The sequence below is a fragment of the Cyclopterus lumpus genome, chromosome 14, assembly GCF_009769545.1.
Source record: "Cyclopterus lumpus isolate fCycLum1 chromosome 14, fCycLum1.pri, whole genome shotgun sequence".
In the NCBI taxonomy this organism is placed as follows: Eukaryota; Metazoa; Chordata; class Actinopteri; order Perciformes; family Cyclopteridae; genus Cyclopterus; species Cyclopterus lumpus.
Window position 1 is genome coordinate 10,623,105 of NC_046979.1, and position 16,634 is coordinate 10,639,738.

At 40.8% G+C, this 16,634-nt stretch overlaps 2 protein-coding genes across 3 annotated transcripts; one reads left to right on the top strand and one right to left on the bottom strand.

Moving 5' to 3' along the window:
- Positions 1-259: 259 nt before the first annotated feature.
- chek1 (checkpoint kinase 1) lies at positions 260-5,727 on the top strand. Of its 2 annotated transcripts, XM_034551049.1 has the most exons (14): positions 260-410; positions 649-714; positions 1,243-1,357; positions 1,750-1,858; positions 2,375-2,439; positions 2,522-2,591; positions 2,686-2,874; positions 3,304-3,408; positions 3,536-3,619; positions 3,710-3,788; positions 3,874-4,042; positions 4,251-4,382; positions 4,574-4,675; positions 5,316-5,727. In XM_034551049.1, the coding sequence occupies exons 2-14, from the start codon at positions 650-652 to the stop codon at positions 5,409-5,411; spliced, it is 1,380 nt and encodes a 459-aa protein (XP_034406940.1). In that variant the 5' UTR covers positions 260-410; position 649; the 3' UTR covers positions 5,412-5,727. The 2 variants fall into 2 exon arrangements, with proteins under 2 accessions (XP_034406940.1, XP_034406942.1); XM_034551051.1 differs by lacking the exon at positions 649-714 and having other exon boundaries at positions 272-410.
- A 356-nt stretch (positions 5,728-6,083) lies between these two features.
- On the bottom strand, positions 6,084-13,698 carry LOC117742826 (V-set and immunoglobulin domain-containing protein 10-like 2). The gene is given in 11 exon segments (XM_034550471.1): positions 6,084-6,229; positions 7,162-7,262; positions 7,390-7,414; positions 7,502-7,624; positions 8,634-8,837; positions 9,070-9,360; positions 9,963-10,079; positions 10,959-11,237; positions 12,061-12,375; positions 12,473-12,622; positions 13,629-13,698. Coding segments are annotated over 11 exon segments (1,821 nt in total).
- Between the last annotated feature and the right edge of the window lie 2,936 nt (positions 13,699-16,634).

Consider the following 16,634-nt stretch of genomic DNA (forward strand, 5'->3'; position numbering starts at 1 on the left):
TTATGAGGATTGAGCAGATGGAGGGTTTGGCATTTCATATGTATTAGTATGAATGAGTATTTTATAGATTTTTAATACAAAGTGCACACTTATGAGTAACAATTGTATGATGTAGAAGTTAAACATAAGAAAGACTACTTTTGTATTTGCATGGAAAAGCTGTCCCAATGTTATGCCGTAAAAGCCGATAGTGCAGCAAACGAAGAAGGAGTGGCCGAGTCGCAGAGCGAAGTAAAACACGCGAAGAAGAAAAAGAGGCGGAAGTGACGACGTGGCGGAAGTCATCGCCAGTAAAACAACAACGCGCCAAATTTGTGCTAAATTCTGTTGTTTCAGACGCAAGACACATGAACAAGTTTGTCTGTGCAAATATATTTGGAAAACGCTGCTGCACGAGGATAACTGTGCAGGTAAGAATATATATTTAGCGACGAGTTGACGTCATGTTTCCGGTTAACTTTCTTGTTCTGTTTCGTTCGCATCATGTAAGTTAATGACATTTAACAGTTTGACAGATAACATGGATAAAAGGCATTATCAACCTGATAAATTATAGGTCTAAGTAAATATTACCTGGAATATATATCTGAGTTAGGTATGTGTTTGTTTTTCTATGACATCCTGAAAAAGGACTGTTTCTGTTTTTAGCATGGCTGTGCCTTTTGTGCAAGACTGGGACCTTGTTCAGACGCTGGGAGAAGGAGCCTACGGAGAGTACGAATCCTCTCTTGTCATTACAATTCACACGGCATGAATTACTTTTTCATTTTTAATATCAGTGCGTATCCAGGTGCTTTAACACACCAGAGTTTAATGTCAGCAACGTTCATATGTGGAGCAACGAAAACAATTACAAGAGTATAACACCACATTTCAACAGGACTTTCTTGTAGAGTTTTAATCTTGGGAAACCACAACGCAAGCTTCCATTATGAATACATTAAAAGCAGAATAGAATAAATATGCACATTCAAATGCAAGAGCTCCTCTTCCTCCTGCAAATGTTCTAATAAGTGAAATAAATGTCATGTTTGTCTTTTTTATGCACATTTAAGTCAGAAAACTAGGAACATTATTGCAACACAGTTTTGCTTGTGATCCTGCTTATGTGATGCTCTACATCAAATTTGATTGTAACCTAATGTTTTACTGAAAGAGTATGAGCTGACATCTTAAAAACCCTCACCAGACTTCCCCTCTTTATTGTGCTTATCCATCTGTTTTGTGTAATCATGTTTGCAGAGTGAGGCTGCTGGTGAACAGACAGACTGAGGAGGCTGTAGCAGTGAAGGTGATCGATACATCTCAGGCTAAAGAGTGTGCTGAAAATGTAAAGAAGGAGGTATGCGTCCATAAGGTAGGTCATTCGCCTTTAGTAAAGTTAGTAAGACTAAAGTGTGAAAGGATAAGAGTTATTAATTTGCTTTAACTGACCATTAGAGTAGCTAAAACAGAAGAGAAGACTGATATCTGAGAAAATGGCCTTGTCCATTACATTGAACTACTTGTAAGAATTTAAACTTGAGCTTAATTTGGATCTCAAATGTGACTTTGTTCTAGCTTTTTTAGATTTTACTTGCACAAAACTCTCACAGTGCAATTAATTAAACTGGGTCTTATTGTATGTATTATATATGTATATATTTACATGTTATATGCATATATTGTTCAGCTATAATCTTTTTAACTGTTCATTTTCTTGTGTGTTAGTGTATGTGCATTAAGTGACATTTGCTACTGCTCTGGTAGATGCTCAACCACACCAACATCGTACGTTTTTTTGGCCATCGGAAGGAAGGTACGACGATGTATCTCTTCCTGGAGTACTGCACCGGAGGAGAGCTGTTCGACCGAATCGGTGAGACAGACGACTGCAGGTGGTAAACATAGAGCTGCTTTCTTGGAGGGCATAACCAGTAATGTTTTTTTTTTTTTAACCTTCTGATAGTTCAAATATTCGATTTTAAATTCGCCAATATAGAACTTCATCATTCAATCAACTCTTTAAATGACTGTCATGCCAAGAATCTCAAGGATTGATATCAGACTTTTACATTTACTTTACTGTTTGATTTGCATTTATATTCATCGTAAAAGTATGCCAAAGTTAAAGAAAAGTCTATGCTCACTCAAGGGGACGGAATTTTGATACAGCAACACATTTTGATTTAATCCCAGCCATCAGCTAATTATTCAGCTGATTTGTATTTTTATTCTTATTTTTTGATAAATACAATTTAAAGTACATTGGACAGTTGAGTGGAAGCATATCCTTATATGTGTTGCTTTAAATGAAAATGTATTTACATAGCCCAAATGTAAAAATGACATTATTGGCAGTATTTGGATGGTTGTAACCTATCTTTTATTTTAGAGCCTGATTTGGGGATGGTGGAGAAAGAAGCTCACAGACTTTTCCAGCAGCTAATAGCGGCGGTGGTGAGTGAAACTAATCTGCGTGTTGATGTGAACTTCTGCACCCGTTTCTGCTGTTATTAAATTCTCAGTTGCACCTTTACAGGAATACCTCCACGGTGTTGGAATCACACACAGAGACATAAAGCCAGAGAACATTTTGCTGGATGACAAAGGTGAGGAAATACAATGTGTATTGAGGTGTAGAATTAATAACTTTGTTTTGCATTTGTAATAACCATCATCTGCTGCTGTCTTTTACCTTTTTAGATAACCTCAAGCTGACAGATTTTGGCCTGGCCACCATGTTTCGTTTCAAAGGACGAGAGCGTCTTCTGAGTCGTCTCTGTGGGACTCTTCCATACGTGGCTCCGGAGCTTCTCGGCCAAGCAGAGTACAAAGCTCAGCCTGCAGATATCTGGGCTTGTGGGATTGTCCTCACTGCCATGCTGGCTGGAGGTAAGATCACAAAGTCTGTGTTTACAGGGGGATCCTACCAACTTCTGTGGTCCAGTACAACACAATAGCCTCTCTTTTGTGAAGGTTATAATGTTACATTGATGCTGAGACTTTCTCATGTGTTAATTCAACTAATTTCCAAAGCTGTAGTGTGTGCTTGTGTAGGTTGCATTTTACAGTATGTTACCTACTGTATGTGTGTGTACTTTAGACTGTAACTATGTGAAATGTTGATCAAAGCACATCTCCCTTTTACCTCTTAGGAAAAAATGGGGCTTAAGTTGTAACCCAAAGCTAACTAAGGGACCTCAACATCATACTTTCTGTTAAAACTGTTCTGAGCTCTTTACATATTTGGTAAAAAATGTAACGGATGCTAATTCAACTGTCCTGCAGTAGATCACTGTCTTTGTGTTTCCTCTTTTTCAGAGTTGCCATGGGATCAGCCGACTGAGAGCTGTCAAGAGTATTCAGATTGGCTTCAGAAGAAAACATACCTATCTCCTTGGAAGAAAATACAACCAATGCCTCTTAGTAAGATCCAAATTATACTTAATTAATTCAGTTTAAATACTAAACATTTTTTAAATAGTCTTGGGGTTACAAATCCATTAATATTAATTTAGCTTGATTTTAAGTCACATTTAATTTCTCTCTTCAGGTTTGTTGTCCAAGTTACTGCTGGCCAGTCCAGATGCACGCATCACAATCGCAGACATACAGAAAGATCGCTGGTTTACTCAAGGCAAGTTTAACAATTAACATGATCCAATCAATTTAAGTTTAAATGTAAGTTTAATGTTCACCGGACTGATGTTTGTCTGCATCTCCGCAGGTGTAAAGCAACCGCCTCCGGGCTCCAGAGGAAACAAACTTCTTCGGTCAGACGTGGGACTCGCATCCCGCACCAACAGGTCGGAGCGTTTTGTCTTCCTTATGTCAACTCGTGTGTATTGTTTTTGTGCCTGTAATCTCAAGAACAAGTTCCCCGCTCCGCAGTGATGACAGGATGCAGTTTTCCAGCTCTCAGCCGGATTTTGCAGCAGGTGGCTGGGAAGCCATGCTGATCATCGGCCAAAGCGAGGGCCAAGTCAGCTTCTCTCAGCCAACCAAGCCGGAGCACATGCTGCTGGGTAGTCAGCTACTGGGCACACCGGGAGCCAGTCAGGTAACTTGCATACTCAGTGCTACATAGAATGGTAATTTATTTATGTGATTATATTTCACAAAGTGTGGGAACTTTTAGCAACACAGACTCGGGGTCTGTTTTACAGAAGAGCGGCCACGTTTGTTTTTGTCCACAAATCAAATTGATATTTTATGAAATCCTACTTTAAAATGCTGCATTAATGCTAACTTCTTCCTTTTGTGTGCAGTCGCAGTGGCAGAGATTAGTGCGGAGAATGACTCGTTTCTTCACCACTGTGAATGCTGACGTCTCCTTATCTGCCTTGAAAGACGCATGTGATGGCCTGTCACTCGGCTTCAAACTCACCTGCACCAATCAGGTACAGAGTCGTGCTCAAGTAGACAGGATTGAAAACTTTACAGAAGATGAATGCATGTTTTGATGGGTAGAGAACAGACCACACACACTCACACACACTCTCTCACACACATACACACACGGGCAAGCCCCTTCTAGCTGCAACAGACCATGATGCACGAGAGTCTGATGAGCCTCCCTCTGCCTTTTTAGGTGACGGTGAGCACGCTGGACAAACGCAATAACAAACTCATCTTTAAAGTCCACTTGCTGGAGATGAACCGGAGAGTGCTGCTGGACTTCAGACTGTCTAAGGTGAGTTTTAGCTTTCACTGGTATATGTAGTTGTTCTTACATGAACAATATGATACTATATTTAAGCTGAGACAAAAGTTTGATTCAAACTGAGAATCTAAAGTGTGATATTGAACCACAGAAAAAAAAAAAATTGTTAAAAGTAAAGATGCAGCAAAATCCTTTTTGAGAGAAAGCGACAGGTTTTCTAAGAACAGTGCCGCAATAGACCAGTTTATTGTCTTTAAGTTAATTGCCAGTATATCACAGCTCCCTCATCTGATATGTGTTTATGTAAAATAAAGCTGAATCAAGTGACAAACTAACTATTTTCATAAATGAATCAGTATTAAAAAAAGATAAAAGGCCAATGGACATTATCTTTTTGTCAGCAGAAAGGAAATATACTTTATAAAATGCTTTATTTAGATGTTCCCTTCATTGTGGGTTCATGTAGAGCTGAAGTTTCAGGATGAGTCACCAAAACTGTCCGATCGATGATTCACCTGTTAGTCTGTACGACCTCATGATCACGCCGCTTCGTTCATATGTAAAAGATTTTATATGGAAAACAAAATGTACCAGAACTGAAAGACAGCAATGTACATGTTTCCCCTTTGGGCCAAACCAAGTGAACTAAACTAATCTTAACTGTTTCCAGGGTGACGGTCTGGAGTTCAAGCGTCTCTTTGTGAAAATAAAACAAAGGCTCGGAGATATCATCAGCACTCAGAAGATTTTACCCCCCGTCGTATGAGTAACCTCGACATCGAACTGCACACTGCTTCGGACATCGGGGGGAGAACCCGTAGATATTCAGCTGTTCTACTGATATTTTAAATGTTTCCTGCTGTTCTCTTTGTGTATGTGTGTTTTCTTGCACTTCTATTCTTGTGAGAACTGGTGTTTGATGCCAGGAAGGAGGACATTGTTAACAACTTGGGTTAAATCCTCACCGCCTTAAGGAGTTGGTTGTTTGGTTCATCGGGATAGAAACAAGTGTTTGTGTGTGTGTGTGTGATCTGTTCTGATTGTTTAACATGATACAAATCTTGAATAAATTATTTAAAAAATAACATTGTATGGTAAATGTTTTTTCAATAAATGATACATATAATGAACGCCAACAAAATAAATACAATTTTAAGGTTGGATTTGCAGTGAGCCCAATTTTCATTTTCAGTTTCCTTGTTAAAAACAACACTGTTGCCTGAGCAGTATACATATTTAATGTAGAAATCAATGAATAAAATGTTTTCCTAGTGAAAGCTATATGGGAGGAGAGTGTATAACTTTGAACATTGAAGTTCAGTTGCGATCCAAGTCAGAGGCTACATACTGTAACAAACTGTCTACAAAACTATTAATTCCAGGTTGAATTACAACCAAAGAAGTGTGATATATATATATATATGTGTGTATGATTAGTCTATGGTCCTGTAGCGTTGACTGTGATTGTGACGCTGACGGGCTCATTGTCGTCTCCAGGGGGAGGGGCTTGGCTGGCGGTGTGGGTGGCACTCAGGGGTGAGGTGGTAAGGGGGGATGCTGCCCGGGGTAAAACCAAGGTTGGACCTGCAAAAGAGTAATGTAAAGGTTCAGCATCAGGACTTAAACTTTAAAAAAAGAAATATTAACATTGAATGCCGTCAAAAGTAAAGCTGCTTTCCAAATGGCATACTTTTTCTTTTCGTACTTTCTGCAGCGGCATGCAGTATGCATTCAATTGGGAAATACTACTTTGCCATAACATTGCACCTTGAACTTTGACCCTTTTGCTTATATATATGCTGCCCAGAGGACTTGGGATCAGAATAACCCAAAAGGCATGTTTGCTTTCATACTGCAAAATGCTACCGGACGAAGTAGAACCTCCTGGTATTTCTGGCATACTACATTTGACACATACTGTATGTATTGGGACATACTGAATATTCTTCTGGCATACTAAATAGTATGGTATTATGTGTAATGGAACGCACAGTAAGATCCTATGTGAAAGTACATCCACACAACAGAGGTACAATCCCTCAGGTGCTATTTGTTTTACCTGATTAGACCTCACAAGACTGGGCGTGTTCACACTTTGTTGTCTCTCTCTCAACCTCCCGATGCCCCCAGAACAACTTAGGCTTCTGCCATTCACGCGTGTTTTACCACATACAAAAGTACTCTGCTTTGAATAATAATTTGAGATTGAAATGTTCAATTACTTTGTAAAATGTTGTACATTTATGAAATATGATAACTGTCTCGGGTGCAGAAGGGTGCCTCTTGAGTCCATGTTCAATTGAAAGCAGTACAATAAGTACAAACTAGGCTTTGTAGTCAACATGTCGTGGGCAGGCAGTGTGTTTGTGTATTGAAGAGTAAGTCTTCATGGAGTCAAAAAACATCAAATATTAACTTTTTAGTAAACCTGCAATTTCATTTCTGATGCACTTTAAGTAAACAAAAAAACAACTTTTAATTTGCATGAATATGTGTGTGATGTGGGCTCATCATACCTGGACTGGATGATCCACCGATCTCCTCTATTCCTCCCTCCGACCTGCCTACCACTTCATCCTCTGGAAAGTTGATGTTTTCCCTCGACTGGCTGTGCTGTCTGGACACACCAGGAGAAGAAGAAGAAAAGGTTTTCACGCCATGTCTGTACAAAGAATTGTCTGCCGACAATTTATAATGATAACAAACTGCTGCTATTATATTTATACAGTAAAACAGATACTCACAAACCAAACAGCATGTCATGTAGTCCTGGAAGAAGAAACACAGAACATTAATGCAACATAATGGGACAATAGCTTAATTATTCAAGTCATTAGGACTGTGTACGGGACTCACGAGGTGTGTTGTTGCGGTTGCGTATTATGTACACGAGCAGCAGCGCTGTGAGGAAGGCTGCAATGAGCATCCCGCCTATAGCTGCTCCAATCACAGCCGGGTACACGTTGTAGCGTGGTTCCGCTGCAACACATCACAGTTACACATTGCAAAATAGTGCAGCTCTGAGAAAACACAGACAGTTGTGGCACTTGATAAGTGTCTCGCAGCGTTTTTTCATCATGTTTCAGCTCTCTGTGGTGGTTCTCAACCCATGTCAGCTTAGTTCTTGTGAAATTAACCAAATTCAGTATTGCTTGGAGATGTTATCTTCACTGAAAGTGTTTAGTTGGAAAACAAATTAACTTTTGCAAGAGGAATTAACACAATATTCTTCTTACGAATAAAAAGTTGAATTCATAAAAATGACTGATGACTTTAAAGGTGAGCCTGTTGAACTGAGTGTAGTTGTGGATGATCTGAAGCACTGACAGTACAGGGGTTGAGAACCACTGGACTATCCTCCCCTGGCACCTGACCTACAAGCCTTTCTACACCCTGGCTTGGTTAAAGTAGTAAAATCATGCTATGAATGATACAATTAACATAAAGAAGTTACAAGAAGAAGCACACAGGTCCAGTTAAAGCAAAGGTAAAGAGCAAAGCATGGAAGGAGGTAAACAGGAAGTGTGTGAACGGTGTGAAGCTGTGAGGTGTGTGTAAATGTAGGTGTTGTTGTTTGTGTGTTGAGTTTTTCACCTAAGTGGATACAAAAAAGAAATAAACAAAAATGTTAGACAGCAATCACAACAAGACACCAGCATCACCTGCCATCTTTTTAAAATGTATCATTATTATTTGCTTCTCCTGCCTTTGCCCGTTTTCCAAAATGTTGTATCATTTGTTTGTAAATCACCCCTAACTCAAGCACCTGTCTTTGCTCAGTTTTCTGCCTAAAGTCCCATATCTGATCACACTTTCCTCACTCCATTCACTCACTATACCTGGAGTCTTTGCTGTAGAAGGATGTCCGACGGTGCGGTGGTTGACAGGTGTGATGCGGAACTGGTACGTAACGGTCGGTGTCAGTTTCTCTACTGTGTGACTCCTGACCTCTGGGTCCTGGATAACGTTCGAGTACAGACTGGTGCACCGATCCTCTCCTCCGTGTCCTCCTTTGAATCATTGTTGCTGCCTCTCCTTCCTGGTTGCTCTGACACCCATCTGTGCTGCAAGATGAAAGCGGTCCAACCTCCTCCTTCTTCGTTCTCTACCTGCCACTCCAGCTCCACCTCCATACGTAGTCGGCTGTTGTACATCACGTTGACCAGGGTCGCATTGGGCGGCATGGGGTGCCCTGATAAAGACACAACCAATGAATTAGTCTGTTACGTATAGCCCCTTTACAACAACAACTTGATATTTTCAGAGTTTGGTTTTGTACACAAGGCTTGCTGTTTCCCCCTGGTTACTGTGTTCATGCTCTTCTCGTCTAACTGTCAGCAAGAAAGCAATTACGTTTCCCAAATGTCAAACTAGTCCTTTAAAAGATCTGGCTTTAAGACACAGATGGGAAAACAAAAACGTACTCTTAACCACCAAAGTGACATTGATTTCAGTTCCTCCCACTGCGTTGGAAGTGGAGCACCTGTACTCGCCACTGTCTTGAGTCTCATCCGTGTCTCTCACAGTCAGATTGGCCCATGCAGATGTTTGCAGCAGTGCGTACTTCGAGGTGTCTCGGACGCCCACACCCTGATTATTAAACCAGCTTATTTCACTGACGGGAAGGTAGTTGGCTCTCAGGTTGCAGGTGAGCTTCACATCGCTCCCCTCGTATACAGACACAACTCTGCGCTGCGTTAGCAAAACAGGAGCCTCTACAGGTGACAATGGTATACATGAATTAATTAATCAAATCATATCGGCTATTGTCCTGTAATCTATGTCTGATCATGTGCAACTGACCCAGTGTGAGCCTGCAGGTTTGGTTTGGACCAGAAGTGGATGCTTAGCATGGCAGGTGTAGGGCTTCCCCGTTGCGGGCAGTGCCGTAGCGAAGGATCAGGATGTTGGAGTTTGCTTCCCCGCCTTTGCCCTGGCCAACCCGGGCCCTCTCCACCACACCAAGGATGTTCGGGGCCCCTCCATCCCCAGGAGCAGGACAGCATCAGATACTGTTATTGTTAAGTCACATAGGCAAAACACACCGGCTCTGCAGGGGGAATATCTGGTGAAGGGGAAGAGGGTTTAAGTGAGATGTGGACAATGAGCATAGAAAACTTCCTCTTTTTCCTTCTTTGTCTTACATGTGCGTGTGCTGCACTCTGTTGATTGTTTGAGTGCCAGGTGGGAGGCCCATGCAAGTAAACAAGCTACTGTTGGAAGTCAGGTCTTCAGGTGGCAGCAAGATGGCGGTGTTGGTCAGTGGGATTTGTTTGTGGCCCTGTGTCAGCCTCATACTCGTCCCATTTTGGTCAAGGGTCCAGTCCAGTGGAGGGAGGGGAGGGTAATCCACCAGGCCAGGAGCAGAGCAGTCTCACAGAGGTGTGATTCAGAGCCGGCTCCACAGAACAGGAGGGAGAGCCATCGGGTGGGTCTGCGGGGATAAGATACAGCGTAACGAGGCAGTGATGTGCACAGTGGGATTTACGCAAGGTCATTGGGACCAGAACAAGGGACCATGGGTGAAATGTGAAATAATGCTTTCTGTCTCTCTTGGATGGTGGCGTAGATAAGACACATCAACTGATTATCTAGCAGAAATGCAAAAGAAAACAGGAGAGCAGACATGACAAGCATCGGTCTTCTAGCCAACCAACACTTGCCATGGCTGTGACATCACAAGCGAGGTAACCTGCCAGAGAGTCCCATCAACTTTCCAGACGGCCAGAAACAGGAGAATAGGTCTGCAGCAAACTTCCACTCTCTGCTGTGTGTGTGTGTGTGTGTGTGTGTGTGTGTGTGTGTGTGTGTGCGGCTGTGTGTGTGTGTGCGTGTGTGTGTGTGTGTGTGTGTGTGTGTGTGTGGTAACGAATGTATGTATGCATGTTCATTTGCAAGCTTTGAGGGCTGTTCTGAAGTATAAGTGAATATAAGGAAGTTGAAATGAGAGAGATAATGCAATAAATGGAGTATGGTTGATTAAAACAGAGGGAGCAAAGGTGGTTTCTGCATAACACTAAAAAAAGGAGAGGTTTAGTTAAAAGTGAAATGATCAATTGTGTTTAAGTAGGAGATTTAGGATTAATGAAGATAAAAAGGCAATTCAGACCCTGGATTTGTGTTTTCTTCATCTTGTGCTATAAATGTCAAATCTTAATGATCAATCTCGTCTCTTTTACACTATTATTAACCCATTTGCAGCCACCAAGACAGAATGAACACAGGTTAGGTCTGAGTGGAGAGGTTCACAGAGGAGCAGGAGGACCTATGCAAGGTCCAAGGTCTAAGGTCAGAGGTCAGAAGTCACACTCACAGTAGACAGTCAGACTGATGGTTTTTTTGGAGCGGGTATTCAGATATGTGTTCTGCGCCAAGCAGGCGTATTCGCCAGTGTGCATGCGGAGGATCTTGGTGATTTGTCAACTGCGGCCCGGTGTAGACCTGGGAGTTGTTGTAGAACCAGGACGTACTGAACTGGCCGGGTTGGACTGGGCTTGACACAGTAAAGAAACAGTCTCTCTCTCCAGGGCTGAATATCCCCGCTCTGTTATACTGTATGGAGTCACGTCTATCTGGGGGAGGTCCGGGCCAACTGAGGAGAAAGGACATGAACACATTAAATATATGAAGGACGCAGACATGTGACGTACACGGCTGACAGAAGGACATCCTGCTTCCTTTCTGCAACAATTGAAAGTATTCGCACATCTTCTATACAGTCTGTCACAACTCAGATAGTTCAGAAGGTCAAACTCACAAAATATATATAGATCAAATATAATATTTTCTAGACTAAATGCTGTTTTAAAAGCCTTCACAACACAAATTATAGTTAAAATGTAATAAGGAAACAAGGAGTATAAAATGAAATGTGTTGAATTAGAAGCAATGACATTTAAATATGCTGTGGTCTAAAAATACTAAATTTAGTTAAAGAAAATATCCATGCACTGGTTGCAAAAGTTTTTAGAACAAAATACTGAGTTTATGACCTCCTCCTCAATGGTAGCTATGGCCTTATTTCTGAGCTACAAATCCAGACCACTGGAGTTCAAGTATTAACATAGACAGGTAAACGCAGGTTTAGTAATACAAGCCAAATAAAAAAAAATACGTCTTTCAAATGTCAAGAGAACGAAAATATTGGGTGTTTAAAGCGACAAAAAGCTGACCTATGACTAAAAACATGAAACAGTGTGAGTAATGATTTGTCAACGTTAATCATTCAACGCATGTTTACATGGGTGACATTTTCGGTTGTGTGACACATAGCCTACTGAAGATGCTTGTCCTCACAATTTATTGATTGCTCACGTCAAATGCCAAAGAAAAGAAAGGAAGAGACTTCAAGCATGAAAAGATTGTGACCTTAAACTGTCGTCATGGTTTTTTAAATTCTACCTAAAAATACTCACAGATGGTGTCCAGCCATAGCCGGTTGGAGCTCTCACTGTTGACGGCGTTGCTGGCCACACAGCGGTACCAGCCCGTGTGGTTGCGGTTGATGTTGGTCACGTTGATAATACTGGTGTTGCCTTGTGCGAAGGCTGAAATGTTGCCACTGCGAGTCTCATGCTGCCACACATACTGGATTGGTCCAGTCCCATTGTCCAGATTGCAGCGCATCCACATTGTAGATCCCTCCACTGGAGACACATCACTCATCAGGAGGTAAGGCTTACTGACGGGAACTGCAATTCAAGACAAAGTCACACATGTAGGAATCTTTACTGTCTAAGACACACACCCTTCTAGCTACGCCCCTGCCTGTAAGTGTTTCAGAGAAGTCTTACCTCGGACAGTGAGGTACACGTAGTAGTAGAAGACCTTGGGCTCCTTGTTCTATGTCATAGAAAGCCTGACAGTGAACAGGCCGTGTGCAGCCAGAGGCAGTTTCTCGATGCTCAACAGCTGCTGCACTGTTTGAGATGACTGTGAGCTGTCCGAGCGTCTCGGCCAGCTGCTGGATCCTCTGTCCTTTCCCCAAATTATACACCACACGCCTTTATAGCGTCAGTTCCGGGTTTGGTGAAGCTCCATATGTACATGTCTGTAAGCTGGTGCCGCACTCCAGGATCACCGCTTTACCCACCACCCCCATACACACTGGTGTCCCGGTACACAACCTCCCATTGGGATTGACCTTCTACCTCTGGAAGAGGGAGAGGATACACAGAGAAGCAAACGTGTGTGTGTGCGTGAAGGAACAAGAGATGATGGTGTCGGGTGCCTGCCAGTGTTCAGTTTCAGGATTGTTTACTCTGTAAGTTTCAGACACGCTGTATTAGTTTAATATAATAAGGGATTACAAAACAGATAACCGGATAAAAATAAAATGTATAAACCATCTTTTATCTATTCACTTTATTTTGTACCTCCAAAAGGACTTTCAGTGCAGTGAACGTTGTTCCACACAAAACTCTTCACACGTAGAAAACTAAAAATGTTTGGTTTTATTTACGATTATCTTAGAATTATAGTCTAACTTGTAAATTGACCAAGCTGATGTATCCATAAATATTAGCTAATAGCAGATATATCGGTATCAGTGACAGGAAATTGCAGAACAGAAATGCCATATACATGTTAAATGTCTAAACATTATTGCCACTATATGTTTTATTTCAAAATATTATGAATTTCAACTGTAAATATAATGGTCACAAATCTAAGTGATCCTTATCAAACCATTGATATGTTGTTTATGTTGTATATGCATTTATATTAAATTTGTTGATGTATATATTGTTATAAAATTACAGTGTCAAATATCGATATCAACCTCCAATATCAAGTATGTCGTGCTATACTTCAAATATTAAATTGAACAAAGGAATTTAAACAAAATCTACAGAAAGTCAATAAATGATAAAGAAGCTTTGCCCAGCAGCTCTCTTCATTTGTATCATATTCATCATTTATGTAACGTTAAATGGACAACCAATTTTTACTGCAACTGTATGAATCCAAAGACAATCCTTACCCAGTGTCTTCGAGGTGACCAGGCTGGAGGGTAGAAACAGAAAGGCCAGCCCTAGCAGTCGGGCCACCATGGTATCATGATGATCCTGAGTCCAACAACCTCTTTGCAAAAATTTAACGAGGAAACACAAAGCTTTTCGGATCACAAAAACTGCCTTTTATCAGCTTTCTTCCACTCTCAAATACAGAATATCCTTGGAGAATCCAGTTGCAGGAACTGACTTCATTCGACTGAGAGTAGGAAGGAACGGAGGCTCGCTAAACTGATTTGGGCTCAATTATTCATGTATTCTTCCTTCCTTTCTATCCCTTTATTCTTCTTTCTTTCTCCTGCAGGTTTAGAATAACACTGTGATACTGAGCTCATCTATTATAGACACATGGGTGGACAGGTTAGCTTTCCACACACACTTATGCACACACCTGCACATTAACTAGTACAGGGACACTTCCTCCACAAGTCCTTTCATGTTTAGCTGCACTCAAATTTGTATTTATTCATCATTATTCACCTGTTTAAATTGTGGTGTTGTGTAACAAAAGTGGGAATACTGATGAATGCTTCATGCAGGTATTAACAGTCATGTTTATAGCCGCATTACAGTGAATGCACACAAAACAGGGTTTATATCGTCCAACATTTTCTTTGTTTGTTTCTGTAAGGACATCAAGATAATAAAGGTTACACACACAAAAAAGGAAGAAGATACTTCCTTCTGTCCTGAGTTGTAAAAATGAAAGGCTCCAGATTTTAAGAGGTCACGTGAAAAACAGAGAGCAGAGTAAACGCTACTGATGGGATTAGGATTAAAATAGATTTAGGAATCTGGCATCGCTCAGCGACGGTCTCTTTTTCCTCACAGCGACATACTATGACCACAACCCTCTGCAGACCAACATTTAAAGATGGAACATCACTGTGAACAAGATGCTAGATCTTGCACATATACACAATCATGAACAATTATTCTTATTCTGTGTTTTTTACAGAATCCTAATGAGAGTGGCGTGTTTATAAAAGAGAAAAAAGAGGAGCAGGAACTGTTAAATGGAGCCATGAGTATGTCATGTGAGACGTGTGTCATGAATGAATGAAGGACAGAGATCAATTTTCTTCACTTGGCAGAGACTGAAATGCAGTAAATATATATATCAAGTGAAATGGCCGCAGTTAACAGATATGCACTTATATACTGTTTGGAACTAATGTAAATCGGTTTGGTTTCTTGAACAAAAAAAAGGCTGACTTTGTTTGTGAAAGCGAGACAATAACCAACCAGCTTTCTTGTCCACCATGAGGCGGCCTCATCCCTCTGATAAGGATCCAACACTCCCCAAGGGTTTGAATATGAAGCTCTCTGTGCCATGGAAGGATGATGTTAAAGAAAAAGGGATATGAAAAAAAGTGAAGCTTGGCCATGCTGAGCTGGCAGCTGAAGCTAGAGCTGAACATCAAGGCCGGAAAGTCTGTGAGCGCCCCGCGAGAGCTGGACGCGGTGGATGTGGACTGTTTGCTCGGGGGAGTTGGGGATTCATTGTCAGAGATTTCATCAGCACACAATGGGCAGCCTGGGACTCTAACAGAAACTATAAATGATCCCAGTTTTGTTACACAAAAAAAAAATGCTTTTGGTTGCTTTAAGCTAGTAGGGTGTAACAATGCTAGAGGACAGCTAATTTTATTTTATTTTAGAGCCGCAGTAACTGATTTGTTTGACAACTTGGGGGCAGCGGACAGACGTTATAAACAACACTGATATATTATCTCCTTATAAACTGTACATATGTATGCTAAACCAAGTAGTTACAGAGTAACAATAGCATTTATTTGGAGTCCCGTTTGTTTCCTCCTGATGAAGTTAAAGGTTCTCTTTACAATATTAGCATTATTATCGCAGCAAACAAATATTTGTTAAGATTTAGAGGAGTTGTGTCTATCTGAGCAGAGAAGGGAGTCTGTATATTGCAACTTCAAATATAATATTCATTCTCCTTTGTTTTAGTTTCCACCAACTCCTGAGGGAATTAAATATATGAATCCTAAACTGCTAAATGCTCCACTATGTTAACCAGGTAGTCACTAACTATCTTCTGAGGAGACTGAACCAAACAGTAAATGTATGGGCCTTAAAAGCTAAACAATGCGCTTAAAGACTCTGAAATGCTTCAAAAAGCTGAAGGTAACTGCAGTCAGGTGGTAATGTGATCCATTGTGGATTTCAAAATATTGATTACAGCCTCTTTAAAGTTCTCTGGAGCTCCCACACTGACTTTAACCCTTTGGGAAATAAGATAAGATAAGATAAGATAAGATAATAATATAAATAGTAGCCAAAACATAAAAAATACCTTCTATTATGTGTTTTATCTGTGTAAATTGCATTACTTTAGATCATCTTGAGCAACCAAATGTATATTAAATAGTGAACTGCAACAGTTTCTTACACTTACCCTTATCAGTTTGTTTGCTCATCATATAAGCTGTAACCATTAGAAGTCAATATGATCTATAATGAGAAGTAGGCTAAACAGGATGATCCAGGCTGCATTGCTTCAGGCAGTGATGAAACAATCCATGAAACATCAGTTGAACTGTCTGATGTGACCCAATGAGTAAGTCAGAGCCTAGCAGATTATATTTAATACAATTACATGTTTCTGCTTACTAAAAAATGGTAACGATAATCCTGAATAATTAGTGCCACGTGACTACAGTCATGTTACCGACTCTGTGAGCTCACTGCTAACGTTAGCGTCGTCATTGCAAGCCATGTCACGATGCTAACGTTAGCAGTGAGCTCACAGAGCTAAGCATTATTTAGCAGGTAGGCCTATAATGTTAAACATAAGTGTGTCAGCGTGCTAACATTTGCTAATTGGCAAACAAGATCAATTAAAAAGGTCCATGGCAACCCATCAAACAGGTGAGATATTTCAGTCTGGACCTAAGCGGCCATCCATTGAGCGCTAGCTGCGAGTGTAAAACACACCAGCGTACAAATGCTTC